The 17,740-nt window shown below is 57.5% G+C and overlaps 1 protein-coding gene across 1 annotated transcript in view; it reads left to right on the forward strand.

Moving 5' to 3' along the window:
* The window catches only part of PACS1 (phosphofurin acidic cluster sorting protein 1), a 150,359-nt gene that overhangs the window by 130,272 nt on the left and 2,347 nt on the right, over positions 1–17,740 (forward strand). Inside the window, exons 9-22 of the mRNA XM_040256346.1 lie at positions 602–762; positions 1,099–1,192; positions 5,807–5,887; positions 7,401–7,516; positions 7,629–7,764; positions 8,724–8,828; positions 9,402–9,508; positions 10,171–10,325; positions 10,448–10,558; positions 11,621–11,723; positions 12,137–12,179; positions 14,433–14,475; positions 14,677–14,812; positions 17,082–17,308. Coding sequence (XP_040112280.1) covers positions 602–762; positions 1,099–1,192; positions 5,807–5,887; positions 7,401–7,516; positions 7,629–7,764; positions 8,724–8,828; positions 9,402–9,508; positions 10,171–10,325; positions 10,448–10,558; positions 11,621–11,723; positions 12,137–12,179; positions 14,433–14,475; positions 14,677–14,812; positions 17,082–17,308 — 1,618 coding nt within the window. The remainder of the gene's footprint in view (positions 1–601; positions 763–1,098; positions 1,193–5,806; positions 5,888–7,400; positions 7,517–7,628; positions 7,765–8,723; positions 8,829–9,401; positions 9,509–10,170; positions 10,326–10,447; positions 10,559–11,620; positions 11,724–12,136; positions 12,180–14,432; positions 14,476–14,676; positions 14,813–17,081; positions 17,309–17,740) is intronic.

Here is a 17,740-nt window from a genome sequence, read left to right on the forward strand (position 1 = left end):
GTGCTCCCCGCCGTGGGGTAACCCCGGGCCTCCCGTGCTCCCCGCCGTGGGGTAACTCCGGGCCTCCGGTGTGGGGTGTTGTTCATTGGTCCCTCCTGCCCCGCGGGGAACATCGTGAGGAGCAACCTGAGGTGGGAGCGTCCTCCCTGGCGTCAGGAACTGGCCACTAGAGAAGCAGTTTTCCCCCCAACCCCCGGCTCTCGCAGGCCGGAGCCGGTCCTCACAGGCTCTCTCCTTAGTGGACTGAGACTGCGGACTTGTTCCCTGCGGACTCGAGGGCAGGGCAGCAGGAGCAGGGTCCCAGGCTTCCGAGTCTTCTCCAGCCATCCCTCGGGAAAAGCATGGTCTCGCTCTCGCTCCTCTTCCTGATGCTGGGTCCTGGTGGGGAGTGCCAGGGAGGCACTGAGGGGGGACCCTGGCCTCACCACGTCCTGCTGTCAGGGTCAGATCACAGAAGGGCCACCAGGACCACCCTGAGGAGGGTGAAGCTATGGCTAGTCCCCCGAGGGGACTGTGCAGGGTGGCCGTGGGAACAAGTTGCCCGTCTCCATGTTGTGAACAGGGGTAGCCCCCAGCTCAGAGGTTTTGTCTTCCCCCACAGGTGGGCTTTGGGCTGGAACATGTGTCCCGGGAGCAGATTCGAGAAGTGGAAGAAGACTTGGACGAGCTGTACGACAGCCTGGAGATGTACAACCCCAGCGACAGCGGCCCCGAGATGGAGGAGACAGAGAGCGTCCTCAGCACGCCGAAGCCCAAGCTCAGGTGAGGCCCCCACCCCAGCCTCCCGAGGCCGCACCGTCTCCAGAGCCTCCCCCCTACCCCCATGAGCAGGGGATCTTGGCTTCTCACCCTGATGAACCTCCAGCCCTCAGGATAAAGGTCGTTGTTTAACTGACAAAAGCCCCCATAGAACTCTCTCAAGTCCTTCAGTCCAGACACCCCCTTGTCCAGCCTCTGCTGTGTCTTCCTCCTGACATCCTCGAAGCCCAGGTTTTCAATCTTTCTAGAACACCAGCTCTCCCCGGCTGACCACAAGCTGCTATTCTGGGGCCTGGCGGCCCCTGACTGACCCTCACTGTACTTCTTTGCTGCCCACAGGCCCTTCTTTGAGGGGATGTCACAGTCCAGCTCCCAGACGGAGATTGGCAGCCTCAACAGCAAGGGCAGCCTCGGCAAAGATACGACCAGCCCTGTGAGCACGGCCGAGGGCGGTGGGCGCACGGGGCCAGGGAGTGGGCTTAACACGGGGTCTCCTGCACGACGAAGGGTGGGCGGCCATGCAGAGCGGGGCTGGGGGAGTTGGGGTAACACTGGGTCCTCTGCTCCCCGCTCATTTGGGACCTGCGAGTGATCTCATCTTTTTTCAGCCTCGGTTGTCATCTCAGTCCTGCTGGGCGCTTAGTGCTCTGAGGGCACTACTGTGGCCGGGCAGATGTCTGTTTTGGTTTCTTCCCGCCGTGACCTGGAGCCTTCCCTCCAAAGCACGCGGTGCCTTGACACCTCCCCTCAGCACCCCTCACGCAGTAGCTGGGAGTGTGGCATCCGGCCAAGGGTAGCAACTCTGCTTCCTGGTGGGGAAGGCATGGGGCAGGAAGCCCCCAGGGTCTGTTCAGGAGAAATTACGTGCGCTTTGCTGAGGAAGTGGGCAGCGCCCTCTCAGAATGGAGAATTCAGTGGGCAGGTTTCCATTTGGCCTGGTGAGCCAGAGGGAGCCAGAGCACCCCCAGAGTCCAGCCTCACCCCAGACCACTCCCTGCCCCTCCCTGGGAAGGCCATGGAGCAGAAGGGCAGGAGCCCGTCTTGATGCTGCACCCGCCTCAGGCCCTTGGAAGCTCTCCTTGCCCTCGTTTACAGCCGATGGCCCCATTTTAGTAGGGTCTTTGGTTTGCAGCTGAAAGCCGAGTGTCTTCTCTGTAGCTCAAAGAAACTGAATCCTTTAAGTCCTCCTGCTCTTGCTGCTTTAACAAAGAAAATACAAAACTCACCCAGCAAATAGGTATGAACCCGTGAGGAAACGTCCTGAAACAGGTGAGGCCCTCCATTCGCCCCCACCCCCGTCCATTCCCGGGCGTCTGCGAACCGTCGGCTCAGAGACGGCCTGACTGCCTGCTGCCACCAGGTGGCGCTGTCGTCCGCCTTATCCGTCTTCCCGCTGAAGGCGCAGCACGTGTGGTCGAGCCTTAGAACAGCGGCACCACGTGGCCTTAGCGAGCAAACGTGGGATGGACCCTGGCAGGCGCCGCCGAGAATCCCTCCGCGGAGAAACCTCAGGCCTGACCCTTGCAGACCCCGCGCTCTCAGCCTTTCCAGCTCAGGTTCCTGTGATCTGGCGCGAAGGAGGCCTCACACGGCTGCTGCTTCTATTCAGGATGTCCTTGTAGCTGCTTTTTCTGGCGGGGCTACTGAGGGGCCCTGCTGAGTCCTCACTGTCCACGTGGACGGATCACTGGCTTCGGGGGCCAGAGTCCACTGCAAGTGTAAATAAAAGGGGCGAACTCTTCCAGAGAGAAACCTGGGGCCTGGCCAGGGGGAGACTGACTCCAGGCATCCTAGGAATGCAGAACAAGGGCCCTCCTGTGACACAGTGCAAGCAAATGAAGTGAGATAGCACCCCAGAGCATAAAGCCTGATGCCTAACATATGCAAACACTCAAGAAATGTTAGGGATCATTGTCAGTCAACCAGTAAGGGAAACTGTCTTAATGAAGTTGTCTCTGGGTTGATGCAATTTGTAGACTCTGCTTTTAGTCTCAGTTGCATGACTTACAGAATTTAAAGAGAAAAATCAATTGATGGTCTGGGCCTCAGGCGCTGTATTTGTAAAGTGAAGCTGCTGGGAAAGATTGAAGGCAGGAGGAGAAGGGAAAAAGGTTTGAGCAAACTCCGGGAAATGGTGAAGGACAGGGAGGCTTGGCAAACTGCAGTCCATGGGGCCGCAAAGAGCCAGACATGAGTGAGCAATTGAACAAAAGGTGTCAGCACAGGAGCCCAGTTAGCTCAGAAATCAGTGGAGTATCAGTCTTGACAGTGTGATGGCCTAAGGACCCCTCTTCAGGCAGAACATTGCTTTGGGGCAGGGTTGGGCTGAGAGCACAAACTCTGGAGTCGGTCTTCTGAGTCTGAATCTTGACTCTCATTACTTCACTGACTGTTGTGGGTAGTTACCAAGGCTTCATGTCCTCGTCCACAAGTTGCATGTAAAAAGGACATGCCTTGCAAGGCAGAGTGAAGCTCCAGTGGGAGAGGGCAGCTAAAACCTCCATTGTGGCGCTTGATTGGTGCTTGGGTTGGTTTACAGCAGGGGCAGCGGCAGTACGGTAAGCAGCGTTGCCACTGTTACTCTGGGCCCCGAGAGCCATTCCAGTTCCGGACTCCTGAAATTGATAGACTCCAGTTGTCTTTTTAGTGAGTCCTTCAAATTCTGATTCTTTTGGCCAAATTTCAGACTTTGCTGGTTCTCTGTGATATTTCTATTTTGAAGAGCCCCATATGTCTTGATGTGGGTGTGGAACTTTGGAATCCTTTAGTATGAAAGGCACTTTGGGAACTACAGAGCGAGGCTGTGCTCTTCACACAGCAAGCTTCGAGATGTTCGAGGGGAAACGCACGGGGCTGGTGCGCCGGAGGCAGGCGAGCACTCGACACCCAGCTTCTGTCCTCTCTCCCTGGTTTTGTAGCCTTCATTTGTTTCTTTTTCCATAACCTTCCCTTTTGTTCCCCAAGTTTCAGAGAGTTCAGTTGATCACTAGAACCAGAAGGGATTTCTGCCAACACAAATTATTACAGTTGTGAGTTTTCCCAAGACTTGAGCAGATGATCTGGTCCTTGAAGCTGATAACAATGGGCCCTGACAGCGCTTCAGCTGGGGTGGCCAAAGAGATGGAGACGCTCTGCCAGGACCACCTGCTGCTAAAAGTTGCAAATTGCATGGCACTGTAACGGTGCTGGAGACCAGCAGCTGGTAAAAGTGAGAGCCTAAAGTACCACCCCACTCTAGCCCCCCACACGCACAGGAGTGCGGGCACCGCACCTCAGGCTGCCACAGCTGTCTCGGCGCCACACAGTGAGACAACACAGCGGCTGCGCTGCTGGGGCGAGAAAAGCCTAAAGTATTTATAGGAGCAGAAAGAGGAACTTGGAGTCAGGAGCTTACTCCTGGCAGGACCGACCGGAACATCCAGAAGAGTCAGTGCATAGCCGGCCGGTGCCCCCAACTCTAGACTGGGTTAGAGCGCTCTGACGCTGCTCTGTTGTCAGAGGGCTTGACCACAGGGCTGCTGCCCGAGAACCTTCGAGCAGGGCGGTGTTACTCCCCTCCTCCATCCTCTCTCAAATGTGTTTAAGTCGCTTGTCATGCTGAGATCCCACACTGAGTGAAGTCATCTCCAGTCTCAAGTCCGACCGAGAGTTTTCTGTGACTGTAGACCGTTAACATCGGTTATCCCAATAGGCAGTGTGTAAATGAGCTAGCTGTGCAGACAGGAGGCAGCCTGCCGTGCGTGGCTCTGAACCAAACTGTCTCTCACTCTGGGGCCATGGGGTCTGGCTAAAGTGCCTTGGGTTGATTTTACAGACAGCTCAGAACAGTGGTCCTCAACCAAGGGTGGTTTTGCCTCCCAGGGAATTTTTTTTTTTGGTTCTCACAGCAGGGGTAATTAGTGGGTGGAGGCGGGACTGCAGCTCAGATCCTGCGCAGGACGCCCCAGAGTAGCGAAGGGCCCTCCGCAGATGCCAGCGGTCCCAGGTGGAGAAAGCCTGGCTTAGCGTGTGACATGGGCTGACTTGTGTGATCATTGTTCGTTAGTTTGCGAAGTGACCCCCATGAGTTTCTTTAGGCTTTTTCTCTGTGCTCTACTCAGAGAAAGGACTTTGGGTCATTGGGAGGAAGTGGGCTACCTTCGATCCTTTCTGATTCCCTGGTTCCCCAGAAGAACCAGAGACCCATTTTCATGTAAGATACACAATTCATAGGGCTATTAGCTCCTTGGAAAAATGTCCCCATTACTCAGAGAAAGGTCACTGGAAGGAAGTGTGGGACATCTTCAATCCCTTCTGATTCCCTGGTTCCCCAGAAGAACCAGAGGCCCGCTGAGGCCAGTGCCTTGCCCACAGCTGAGACTCACACTCCACAGCTGCTCGGGATTCTGACACTGGGGTCTGCACAGCCAGAAGCAGCATTTGCAAGCGTGAAAAATCTGGTTCTTTATCTGCATTCGCAAAGTACATTTTTAATATTTATGAGACCTGTTAATAAGAGTTGAGGACAAAGGAAAAATTATTTCACACCTAAATGGCTTAGAATATTCTGTTTGAGGGTTTTCTAGATGTTTCCACCAAGCCAAACGCATTTGGCCCCCATGGATGTCTTTAGTCTTGAAACCAAAGACCTGAACGCTGAGCGTCCCCTTTCTTCTCAGCACCGCTGACAGCAGAAGTGGCCCCGTGTGCCCCTCCTGGGCAGGGGTGTTCACCAAATCCCAGAGTCAAGACTGGCAGATCCCACAGCCAAGCCATCTGAAGGCTGGGCCTCTCTTCCCTGAGAGCATCTTTTGAGAATCAGAATTTCTGGGTTCAGCGTCTCACCATGTTACTGATTTAATGATCACAGAATAACTGACCTTCTAAAGCTCGATTTTTCACACAAAAAAATGCTCCTTGTTAAGGTGAAAGTCCCAAAGATGTTATGAAAGATGTCATGAGGTCTTCAGATTAAGTGAAAGTATTTTAAATTTCCAAGGGACTTAGGGAGCAAGTTAGAGTGGTGGTTATTTGGATTGGTGATGACTAATTATTATAATTTTTGCAGATGGAATTGGCTGCGCTAGAAAAAGTCAAATCTGCTCGGATTAAAAATCAAGATGACAGCTTGACTGAAGCAGACACTCTGGTATGTATGGTTCTGTCTCCTGTTTCCAGCTGCCGAAAACAGTTTTGGGTGCCTTTAGAAATAGAGGCAAAAAGACCCTCAGGACCATCGTGAAACTTTCACCTAAATCTGTAGGAAGGTCCTGCATTCTCTTCCTCCCGAAATCTTTACCTGTGGAGTATCAGGTTGGTGCCCAAACTAGCAAACCAGAAATGTCCCCATTCCTTTCTTTCATTAGGTCTGAGCAAATGCTGGTTTGGGTACTTTCTCACTATCTGTCACTCTCATGTACTTTTTTTTTTTTCAGTGTTTATGTATTGATTTATTCACTTTTGGCTGTGCTGTGTCTTCATTTCTGCATGGACTTTTCTGTTACAGCAAGCCAGGGCTACTCTGGTTACGCTGCACAGGCTCCTCCTTGCGGTGGCTCCTCCTTTCGGGGAGCACGGCTTTAGGGCTTCAGTAGTTGTGGCGCACAGGCTGAGTCACTCCTCGGCACGTGCGACATTCTCAAATCAGGGAGCAAACCTGTGTCTCCTGCATTGACAGGCAGTTCTTTACCACTGAGCCATCAGGGGACGCCCCCACCCCCTCATTTACTCCTGGGGGACGATGAGCAGTATCTCCCTGAAAAACCATCCCTTTCTCCAGTGTTGTTTTTACAATGGCCGGAGAGTCCACAGCATCAGCTCTCCAAGTAGTTACCTACTGGTCATCTCCTCCCACTGAGAGATGTTGGGGCTACTCAGGGGTGCATGGGATGGATCGCTTGGGGCACCCAGTGTGGTTTCACGCAGATTGAAATCACACACAGACACACACACACAGTGCTGAGCACTGACAGTGCCAAAACGAGAACACCGTGGTGCCCCATCGGGAGGAAAGCCAGCCAAAGTACACGGACGGCCTGGGCCCAAGCTCAGCCTACATGCGGCTGGAGGCCAGCCCCAGCTGGGAGAAGGGAGCAGAGAACTTGACCGGATACAGCCGGGGGTGTGCTATACCTCAGCCTCCCGGTGGGAGTTGCCAGCTGAAAGGAGGAATTCTTTCCGGCTCACATCTCCCATAGTAAAGAATACTGTGTTACAGATCTGTTGTCCAGCAGAACCTTAGGCTGGGTTCAAGAGGACTGTGGTTCACCCGAAGTCCAAGTAGCCCAGCCTCCACTGTTCCCCTCTTTGGTCCATACTCCATAGCAGGCGTTTCAAAAATGAAATTCCCATCACGTCACTTCCTGAGTAAAAGGCTCTCCTTCCCTCCTAGAGAAGCCAGATCATCAGCCCAGGTTTGCAGGCTGATGGTTCATAAATGTAGGGATCAGGTCGGATAGCAGGCGACAGTGCCCAGCACGGTGGGCACCCTCAGCTGAATTAAACAGTTGTCGGGAGGGGGGCAGGAGTTTTAGAGCCATGTGTTTCCTGGAAAAGAGCGCGGGGGGCTGATGGCCCATGGTGCTGACGGCCCAAACAGGAGCCACCTGGCTCTCGTGATCACGGAGAGGGTCACCCTCGCGGTTTCCTTTGCTCTGTGGCAGGAAATCACTGACCAGGACATGTTCGGAGACGTGAGCACGAGTCTGGTTGTGCCCGAGAAAGTGAAAACTCCCATGAAGTCCAGCAAAACGGACCTGCAGGGCTCCGCCTCCCCCAGGTACTCGGGGTGGGAAGAAGCTCCTGAGGCATCGGGTGAAAGGAGGGGAGCACGGCGAGAGTGGCCTCAGAAAGGGGGCCCGTTTAACCGCCTCCTTCCATGTCTGTGGCAGCAAAGTGGAAGGAGTGCACACCCCCCGGCAGAAGAGGAGCACCCCCCTGAGGGAGCGGCAACTCTCCAAGCCGCTGAGCGAGAGGACCAACAGCTCCGACAGCGAGCGGTCCCCAGACCTGGGCCATAGCACGCAGGTACCCACCCACCAGGGGCCCCGGACCCCCGGCTCTGTTCCGTCATCTCCTTGGGAGGTCGGGTGGAGAAGAAGGGGGTGTATTTGATTGCTCTGAGTAAAGAGAGGCCTAAAGGGAGAAGTCCAGCATGTTTGTTATCTGCTCCTGCTGAGGAATTGCAGGACGATTGAATAGGGGACATCAGCTCTCCCGGAAGGTCGGAAGGTCTGCCCTGTACTCTGATGCCCTTAGCATCGCTGTGGGCTAGTTACAATGATTTGAAGCTGACATGGCAACATTAAACTTCTGAGTGCCAGATCTCAGAGTGGCTGGAGTAGGCACCCAGAAGGAACTGGCCCTTGGGGTCGTATGCTCTCTGAAGGCCAGTCTCCCAGGGAAGGATTCTCCCTGACGGGCCTCGCCCAGCTCCTGTGCTCCTGGAGTTAGTGGTGGGCCCGCTTGTTCTCCTGATAAATACCTTTGGGAGGGGGGTTTGTGTCCGTGTGGCTTACAGAGCTAACGCTCTGCAGCTGCAAATGAGCCCAGGACTAGAATAGCCCGGTGCCTGGGGCGAGGTATTGTCCTTCTTGTTAATCACTGTTCCTGAAATACCTTTGTTCCCTGAGTCGGAGGGCTCCCCACATGGCACACTCTCATTATCTCTCCCCGCTGCCCTCCTTTCCATCCTGTGAGCACCTGCTCTCCGCTCCTTCCTCCCCTCCCACTGCCCCTGCTTCATTCCCCTTTGGGGCCCTTCCTGCCTTGGCAGAACAGCCGCCATGTTCCTGGGGCACCAGCCTGGGCCCTGAGGCCTGGCTTCAAGTGTTCTCATCCCGCTCCAGTCTGCTGTGCTCTGGCTGGTGGGACACTGGGTCTCCTACGTAGGTTCCTGGTAGCTCTTCTCTATACCCTGGACCACAAGTCACCCCACCCCACCCACCAAGCTCCCTGGGGATCAACAGACACATCTATCCCTGCAGATTCCCAGAAAGGTGGTCTATGACCAGCTGAACCAGATCCTGGTGTCGGACGCGGCCCTCCCGGAGAACGTCATCCTCGTCAACACTGCTGATTGGCAGGGCCAGGTACAGCACCCAGGGTCACGGGGCCAGGAAGGAGGGATGCTGGGGAAAAAGAGACTCCCTGGGTGTGAATCTGAAAGCCAGGGCACGGGGAAATCCGAAATGACCCCCTTCTTTTCCGGTTCCTCCTACCCTGACCTAAGCCCACGGTTCTGGCTCTGGTCCCAGTCCCGTCATTTTCCATCCTGAGGGGCCTTAAGTCACCAATTTTCTGTACCTCAGTTTCCTTATCTCTAAAAAAGCAGAGACACCAGTGGTGCCCTGGTTTTCAGGAGGGGCGGAGCAACAGCAGCCCAGCCCCGCCCGGTCCCGCCATCCACCCAGCATGTGGGCTGCAGAGGCAGTGTAGAATCGTGCATGTCCTGGGCCCCTTCCCACGTTTCCTCCTGATCCCGTCTCCCTGGGGGCTGGCCCCACCTTCTCCCGACTGGCAGTCCGAGCCTGACCTCGGCCGGCTGTGGTCTGAAGGACGGACAGTGGGCCCGGCCTGGGCCTTGCCGCCCTCGTGGCCTGTGGGAGGCGGTGTCCCTGCTGCACAGCCTCACCTGTGTGGCCCCCCACCCCCGCCCCCTGCAGTACGTGGCGGAGCTGCTGCAAGACCAGCGGAAGCCCGTCGTGTGCACATGCTCCGCGGTGGAGGTCCAGGCCGTGCTGTCCGCCCTGCTCACCCGCATCCAGCGCTAGTAAGTCCGGCTCCTCTCCTGCCCTTTGGGGTCCCCTCCCGCCTCATCCTCCCACCCTCATTTCCGAGCTCTGAGAGGGCCCCCTGGCTCATGAGACCCGGAACTCACAGTTGGTCGGGCGGCGTCAGGCCTAGGTGCTCTGCTGTCCCTGCTGGCCCCAGAGGGTCGGGATGAAGACGTCACCTTCCTGCCCGCCAGCATCCCCCCTGGTCTCCTTCCGCCTTTGACCTGTCTCATCCTCTTCCTAAACCCATGACGGAGAAGGCCGGGCAGAGACGGGGTTCTACAAGACTTTCTCCTCCTGCCCCCTGCCTACCCAGAGCCGGGGCCCTCCCTCTCAGGACCTGCCGTGGGAAGAGCCTCAGACGTCTTGGGCTCATGCCCGCCTGTGACCAGAGGGCACTGCCAACTCGTCTTCCCATTAGCCTCAACCGGTTCTGCCTGCCTTCTAGACAGTCCCCTGGCCTCTCTGACCCTGAATTTCTCTCTTTTTGCAGAAGCACTGTGGTGTGTTGCCTCTCTCTGTGTGATTTTGTTCTCTGGTTTGTTTTTCCTCTGGGGGCTGTTGAGGTCAAGTGAAGTCAGAGCTGGGGGGAGGCTTCCTCTGAGCAGGATATGACCCCCTGACGTGGCCCTGTCCTCCCCCGACCCCTCGCTCCCAGCTGCAACTGTAACTCCTCCATGCCGAGGCCGGTGAAGGTGGCGGCGGTGGGCGGCCAGAGCTACCTGAGCTCCATCCTCCGCTTCTTCGTCAAGTCGCTGGCCAGCAAGACCTCCGACTGGCTGGGCTACATGCGCTTTCTCATCATTCCCCTCGGTGAGGGTGTAGCAGAGCCCACCCTTGAAGAGGCGGGCGGCGTTGGGTCCTGGGAAGGGCCAGTCGGGGAGACTGAAGGCCCCCTCCTCACCAGCTCACCTTCTCTGGTCTCTGTCTCCCAGGTTCTCACCCGGTGGCCAAATACCTGGGCTCCGTCGACAGCAGGTACAGCAGCACCTTCCTTGACCCTGGCTGGAGAGATCTGTTCAGCCGCTCGGAGCCCCCGGTGTCAGGTACTGGCCCCTCGTGGGGGACAAGACACGGAGCTGGGCTCAGCTGCATGCAGGGGCGGGAGTGTGCTGCTTCTCCTTCCCGCGGCCTGTTCATTTTTCCAGCATTTTATTAAAAGGAGGCCCCGTAAGTGCAGCACTTCCACGCTGGATGTGTTTGGTCTCTGCACATTTAGAAATAAGGAGGCCGAGGGGGTGGTGTCAGGAAGTATCTGGTTGTGGAGATCAAATGTGGAAGCGGAGAGCAGCTGCCGAGCGTCTATTGATAAATGAATAACACGCCACCAACCGTGTCTTTTCCTGAAGTACAGAGCAGAGGCGGCAGGGACAGGAGTGAGCTTGGGCCCAGTGAGGCCGAGGTGGTCAGTGCTCTCACAGGCTGGGCAGGAAGTGATGGGGGCGGGGGCGGCAGGTGGTTCCAGGGCTGATCAGAGCAGAGATAGAAGCAGGAGCCAGCTGAGCCTGGAAAGGAGCAGGTTGGGGGCAAGGGAGCATGGGTCAGATGGGAGGACAGCTCTTTGCTACACGATTCCTTAGATTCAGGGGACTTCCCTGGTGGTCCTGTGGTTAAGATTTCACCCTCCAGTGCAGGGGGTGTGGGTTCAGTCCCTGGTTGGGGAGCTAAGATCCTGCATGCATCGAGGGGATCTAAAACTAAAACACAGAACAGAAGCAATATGGTAACAAATTCAGTAAAGACTTTATAGTTCACATCAAAGAAAATATCTTAAAAAAAAAAATTCCTGGGATTTCCCTGGTGGTCCAGAGGTTAAGAATCTGCCTTCCAATTCAGGAGACATGGGTTCGAACCCTGGTCGGGAAACTGAGGTCCCCTGTGCCACAGGTCAACTAAACCCGTACACCACGGCTAAGCCCCAACACACCCAAATAAACAAATGAACGTTGTTTAAAAAATTCCTTAGGTTCAAACCAGTGGGTCTTTAGAGCCCTTTCTCTGCCTCAGCTCCTGGGGTCTTCTGGTGGGACTCAGCAGGGGGCCTCTCAAAGAGGGTTCTCGGGGTCGCCTGCTGAAGTAAGTCAGCCCATGTCTCGGCTTCTCCGCAGAGCAACTGGATGTGGTGGGGCGCGTGATGCAGTATGTCAATGGGGCGGCCGTGACACTCCAGCTGCCCGTGGCGGAGGCCATGCTCACCTGCAGGCACAAGTTGTGAGTGGACCCGGGGTGGACTCTTGGAAACAGCTTGTGTGGGCTAGATAAATCTTAGGTTTTTTTGCTTTTTCACACCCTCCTCCTCCCCACCACATTTCCCTCATAGGAACCCAAGAGGGTATGAGAGGCCGTGCCTTCCCTTCTCTGCCTGGGCCTCCCCCAACCCCAGCCTCCCCCCAACCCCTGTGGACACCCCCTCAGTACAGACGTTGGGGCATGGGGTAGAGCGTGCACAATCGGGGCTTTTGCTTCCTTTTGGAGGCTCCTTGTGCCATCCTGAGGGCAGAGGGAAGATGGCAGGTGGTGTCTGGGCTCCCTTAAAGCCTCAGTAAAGCGTGGAAAGCTTCAGTCCCCAGCTCTCCACACGGTCTCTCCCACCAGCTGTAAAGCTCTCCTTTCTCTCCTCACAGCCCTGATGAAGACTCGTATCAGAAGTTCATCCCCTTCATTGGCGTGAGTACGAACCCCCCTCTCCTCTGTACCCCACCCACCCACCTGGCCTCCACATGCACACGCGTGCATGCGCGCGCACGCACACACACACACAAAGGGCTTTCCTGATGGCTCAGATGGTAAAGAGTCTGCCTGCAGTGCAGGAGACCTGAGTTCAATCCCTGGGTCGCGAAGATCCTCTAGAGAAAAGAATGGCAGCCCACTCTAGTGTTCTTGCCTGGAGAACCCCATGGACAGAGGATCCTGGCAGGCTATAGTCCACTGCACACAGTCCAACATGACTGACTTTGACTTCATACACAAGAGACTCATCTAGATAGCAGGTCTTATCCAGGGGCGATTTTGTTCCCAGGAGAAATCTGGCAGTGTCTGATCTGGGGACACGTTTGGCTCTCAGAGCTGGGAGTAGGGATGGGCACGGCTGGGAGTGGAGGTGGAACTGGCATCTGTGGGTGGGGCCAGGGACACGCTAACCACCCTGCAGGGCCCAGGACAGGCCCCCGACAGGAGCCCCGAGGGTCAGCAGTCCGGGGAGAGGAAGCCATGGGCTGGGACAGGCCCCAAGCTGCTCCTTTCGGAGTCCTTTCCCCTTTGGGGGCTGGCCCTGTGTCACCACAGGTACCACATGTTGTTACTGTGGTTCTGGGGTCCTGGGCGGTGATATCCAGGGCGCTGGTTCTCCAGCTCCAAGGAAAAGAAAGCAAAGCTGTTCCGAGGAGGGGGGTCTGAGACATGAGTAGCTCTGTCTTCAGAGTTGGGGACACGGAGAGGAAGGGGCTGTCTCCCCTCCTGTTTGGTCAGGGGACAATCTTTGCATGAGTGGGTTCTGAAGACAAAGGAAAGATCTCTTGGGTGTCCTTGGCGTCAGGTGATCCGGCCCAGGTTGCATTGGCAGCTGCTGGGCCCCAGGGCCGAGACTGACCGAGAGAGGGAGCCTAGAGGGGACAGCTGACGCCCCTCCCCCACTGGGGCCGAAGCACAACACAGAAGTTCTCTCTCTGGCAGAGAACTCAGATCTCCCTTTCTGAGGCGTCCGAGTTTCTCTTCCACATCAGCTGGTATGTTTTCCTGCAGCCTCGCCGAGGGAGGGGGAGGGTCCCTCCCTGCCTCTAGGGAGGAAGAGGCTCATGCAGGTGAGGGGTCAGCGGCCCCCATCCCTGCTCTCTGCTCATCCCAGATCCTGTAAGCCTCAAGCGATCCTGGGAAATGCCTGAGCCTGGGTGGATGGATCCTTGTCAAGGCTCCCATCTGCCTGGTCCAGTCAGTCCCCATCAGCCACTGGGGCTGGTCCCATGGCCACATCGGAGGGCCCAGGCCGTGATGTGCAGCCTGGGCTGGCAGTCTGACCCACATCTGTGTGGAGCTGTGGGGTCACTGCCATTCTGGCCTTGCAGCAAAACAGAAAGAAAAAATTAAAAATTGAAACAAGCAAACAAAGGAGCTGGCAGCCTCGTGCAGCAACCAGAGGAACAAGGAGAGAGGACTCGTGTCCAGGAAGTTTGGAATACCAGTGTGCCACTTTCCAGGAATTAAAATCAGGATGTGTAGAGTCAGGAGCAGATTCCACGGAGTGGCAGCACTGTGCTCTTATCACCTTCAAGGGAACCACCGTGTGTGTGTGGCCCCCGCTCCCTGCCGTCCCTGGGGCCCAGCTTCCATGACCCCCCCAGCCCTGCTTGACCACAGGCCCCTGCCCTGACATCCAGGTCTGTCTCTAGCTGTACCCTTTGCTGGCCACTGGAGGGCCCCCTCTGCCCTTCCCAGAATTTTCTCTGGGGAACTGCATCAGTATCACTGCCTAGGGCTGGGCTTGGGGTCCGGCGTCCCTGGGATCACCCCTGCTAGTTGGCGTTCCTCCAGATTCCTGTTCCAGTGTGTTCGCGCCCCCACCGGCACCCCACTCCCATCTGCCGAGGTTTTCTCCCGGTGCTCCCTTCTCTCTGACCCGAGAAGATGACCTCCTGCCCAAGTGATCTCAGAAGAAATGAGATCAGGATACAAAAGGGGTTCCTGCCCCCCCCCCACCGGTGGCCTTGCCCACGTCCCCAGAGAAGAGCTACAGGTCTCCCGTGTCCCCGACTCACTGTTTGCAGTTGGGTTTGCTCGCCTCTCCTGACGATCCCAGCTGCTCAGAATTAGCAGCGTTTCGAAGCCTGCGATCAAACAGTGCGGTTGTGGCTGCCAGGTCCAGCTGACCTGAAGGTGTCTGGCTTGGGTGGGCGAACCTAACGCAGGGTGTCTTCTCCCTCACAGGTGGTGAAAGTGGGTCTGGTCGAAGACTCTCCTTCCACAACAGGTGAGCCTGGGTCCCCTTGGCCTCTACCAGGCGAGGATGGTGCATCCCGCCCGCCTGCTCCCTAGTCAGGAAGCCAAAGGGTGAAGACGAGGGAGTCCCAGGCCAAGGCAGGGCTCGAGCCCCAGGGCGGTGGCGGAGCAGGCTGCAGCCAACACCGGTCAGGGCGGCTTCCTCTGGCCGACCGTGTGTGTGCCCCCACAGGCGATGGTGACGACGCACCCGTGGTCAACCTGACTGTGCCCTCCACGTCGCCGCCCTCCAGCTCGGGCCTGAGCCGAGACGCCACAGCCACCCCTCCTTCCTCCCCGTCCATGAGCAGCGCCCTGGCCGTCATGGGGTAAGGCTGTGGTCCATTCCCGTCTGTCCCTCCACACGTCTCCATCGCATTGGGGTAGCGCCTGACTCGTTCCCCGCTGCCCCAGCATGTAGGACAGTGACCGCGGCCCCAGAAGGTCAGCGGGGGGAGTCAGGTCACTGGCCAAGCCGGTCATCACACAGCTTGCTCCCGTCTGTCCTGTCTGCCTCCCGGGTGTAAGGGCGGATGAAACCCGGGGCACTGAGGCCCTTCTAGCCTGTCAGCTGCTGCACGTACTGGGGGTAGGACTGCCCGGTACGGGAGAGGGAGTGTGGGCCTGGGCGTCAGACACTTGGACTTGCATGATGTCCACACAGTTGCGTCCACCGTGTGTGTGTTTGTGTTAAAGAACAAACCACTCAGTGACACTCGTCAAAGCGAGAGCGACTCTCTTGAAGGTGGGAACAGCTGCCGTGGGTGGAGGCACCCCCACAGCGGACTCTGCAGCAGGAGCTGGGACTCTGGGTGGGGCCCCCACGGCGGACTCTGCAGCAGCAGCTAACCCTAACCCTAACCCTGGGTGGGGGCACCCCCGCGGCAGACTCTGCAGCAGGAGCCGGGACTCTGGGTGGGGGCGCCCCTGCGGCGGACTCTGCAGCAGGAGCCAGGACTCTGGGTGGAGCGGGAGCAGGACAGGGGCAGAGGCAGTAAAAGTACTAAGAGGAACTTTGGGGGTCCGGGGGATTCCAATTCCGGCTAAACTGCCCTGCCAGAAGTCTCATGAAGACACTCCTGAGGGGGTGGAGGGTGAGGAGCCCCGATCAGAGCCGCAGGGTGGTCAGAAATGTGGGGTTGGGGGGTTCTTGTGAGGACTGGATTTTCTGAGGCCCAGAAGGAGGTTCAGGAGCCTGACTAGTTTGAGCAAAGAATCGCAGTCACTTGGGCAAGCTACTCGGCTCCACCCCATGAAAGTAAAGGTGACGTAGCCACGGGGTTTTGCTGTGAGGTGGAAATAAGAGCCTCACTGTCAGTGCCTGGCCCAAGGAGGCATGGCCTCCTTCCGGGCACCCAGTGTGTCCGTCACCCAAGGGCCCCCGTGGCCAGTGATGCGGGCAGGTCAGACCCTGGGCTCCTAGGCCCCAGCAAGGCCAAAGCCATGGAGAGAGTGCTGTGACCGAGTAGGGAGCGGTGGCTAGGAAGTGGCGAGGGAATCCCTTTAGGATCTGAAATGTCCAGAGTTTAGATGGGGTGGTCAAGGAGGCCTCTGGGGGAGCTGATTGGGGCAGGGGAGGGGGTGGGATGCGGGGTCAGGGCAGCCCCAGGCAGGGGAGGGGGCAGCAGAGAAGAGCCAGAGGCGCTCCTGCCTCTTCCTCTGCTCCCTCCTGGTCTCCTGGGAATGCTTTGTGAGCAGCAGAGAGGGTAGGCACTGGCCGGTGGCTTTGCCAGAACCCCCAGCAACAGTGCCATGGTCCCCAAAGAGTCCTAAGTGTCTCGGATTGGAGCCCGGACCCCAGCCCTCAACCTCACTCGCCCTGTCTCCCCTCTTCGCTCCCATTCGGGGGTCTGCCACTGACTTGCAAAAGTGCAGGAAGAGGAGGGAATCTCACCAGCAGGTCACGCAGTGACCTCGAAGTCCAGGCTCCCTGGGGCCTGGGGACCCGCCTGATCCCGACCTCCTTTCCCATCTGGTTTAAGCTTGTGTTTTAATGGAACCGCTGAATCCAGGCAGAAAGAAACATCAGATGATTTGTGTAGCCTGTACCTATTGTGTCTGACGCCTCCTTTCAAGAAAACATCAGCTCTTTTTCTCCTTGGAGCTAAAATTATCCCTGAGCTAGAAGTGCCATAAACGAGAGAGAAAGCCACAGGTCGGCTGCTCGCCCCCGGAGGCTCTGCAGCCGCCTGGTGCCCGCCTCTGCCCCAGTTAGTCTCTCCCACCCTCAGCGGGGGGTTCTGCCTGCTGGGGGTCGTGTGTGTGCACATGTTTGCACACGTGCTCACGCACACGTGTCCTTGTGTGTGTGTGTGTGTGTGTGTGCGCGTGCACACATTTTTCTTCCCTCATAGAGCTTCCTTGTTCTCTGCTTCCCTCCTGCCTGGGCGATTCTTCCTAGGCTCCCCTGTGGGCACTTGGGGCCTCACCCTCTCCTGGCCATGTCCTCAGGTCAGCCTGACTCCCCACTCCCCCCCAGCCTGTTCTGTGAGGCTGGAGGGACCCTGGAGCCACTTGGCTGGCGCCTCCCCCAGACCCTCCCGCCCCGTCCGCGCTTGGTAGGCACTGAGCCCCCTCCCCGTTACCGCCCCTCTCCAGGAGCCCCAGCAGCCCGTATGGGGACGTGATTGGCCTCCAGGTGGACTACTGGCTGGGCCACCCTGGGGAGCGGAGGAGGGAAGGTGACAAGAGGGACGCCAGCTCCAAGAACACCCTCAAGAGCGTCTTCCGATCAGTGCAGGTCTCCCGCCTGCCCCACGGCGGGGAGGCCCAGCTCTCCGGCACCATGGCCATGACCGTGGTCACCAAAGAGAAGAACAAGAAAGGCAAGTGACCCTTGAGGCTGGGGGCGACCAGGGCCTCCAGGCCTCCCCGTCCCTCTCTCGGGGTCAGGACAGGGTCCACTTCTGGGAGAGAGACTCCGGATGAGCGTGGAGGCAGCAAGCACCTGTGTCATGGGGTCCCCCAGGGGACAGAGCCATTCCTTCTGTCACAAAGGAAATCGGGGTCCCCAGGGAGTCACTGGTCCCTGCCTGCTGAGGCAGTTTGCGCTGCCCTGAACAAGGGAGGCTTCCTGGCCAGTGCCCTCAGGGATGGGTGGTGTGACTCGAGGTTGTCCCTGCGCCATGGCTCCCAACCCCCAACCCTTGGAGGCTACCCAAGCCTTCCTGAACAAAAGGTGTGGTTTTTGAGAATTCAGGGGACAAGAGCCCTTGGGTGGGGGGAGGGGGACAGCTTCAGCACCAGCGGGGGGAGGG

The sequence above is a fragment of the Oryx dammah genome, unplaced genomic scaffold (assembly GCF_014754425.2).
Source record: "Oryx dammah isolate SB20612 unplaced genomic scaffold, SCBI_Odam_1.1 HiC_scaffold_15, whole genome shotgun sequence".
NCBI classification, from domain to species: domain Eukaryota; kingdom Metazoa; phylum Chordata; class Mammalia; order Artiodactyla; family Bovidae; genus Oryx; species Oryx dammah.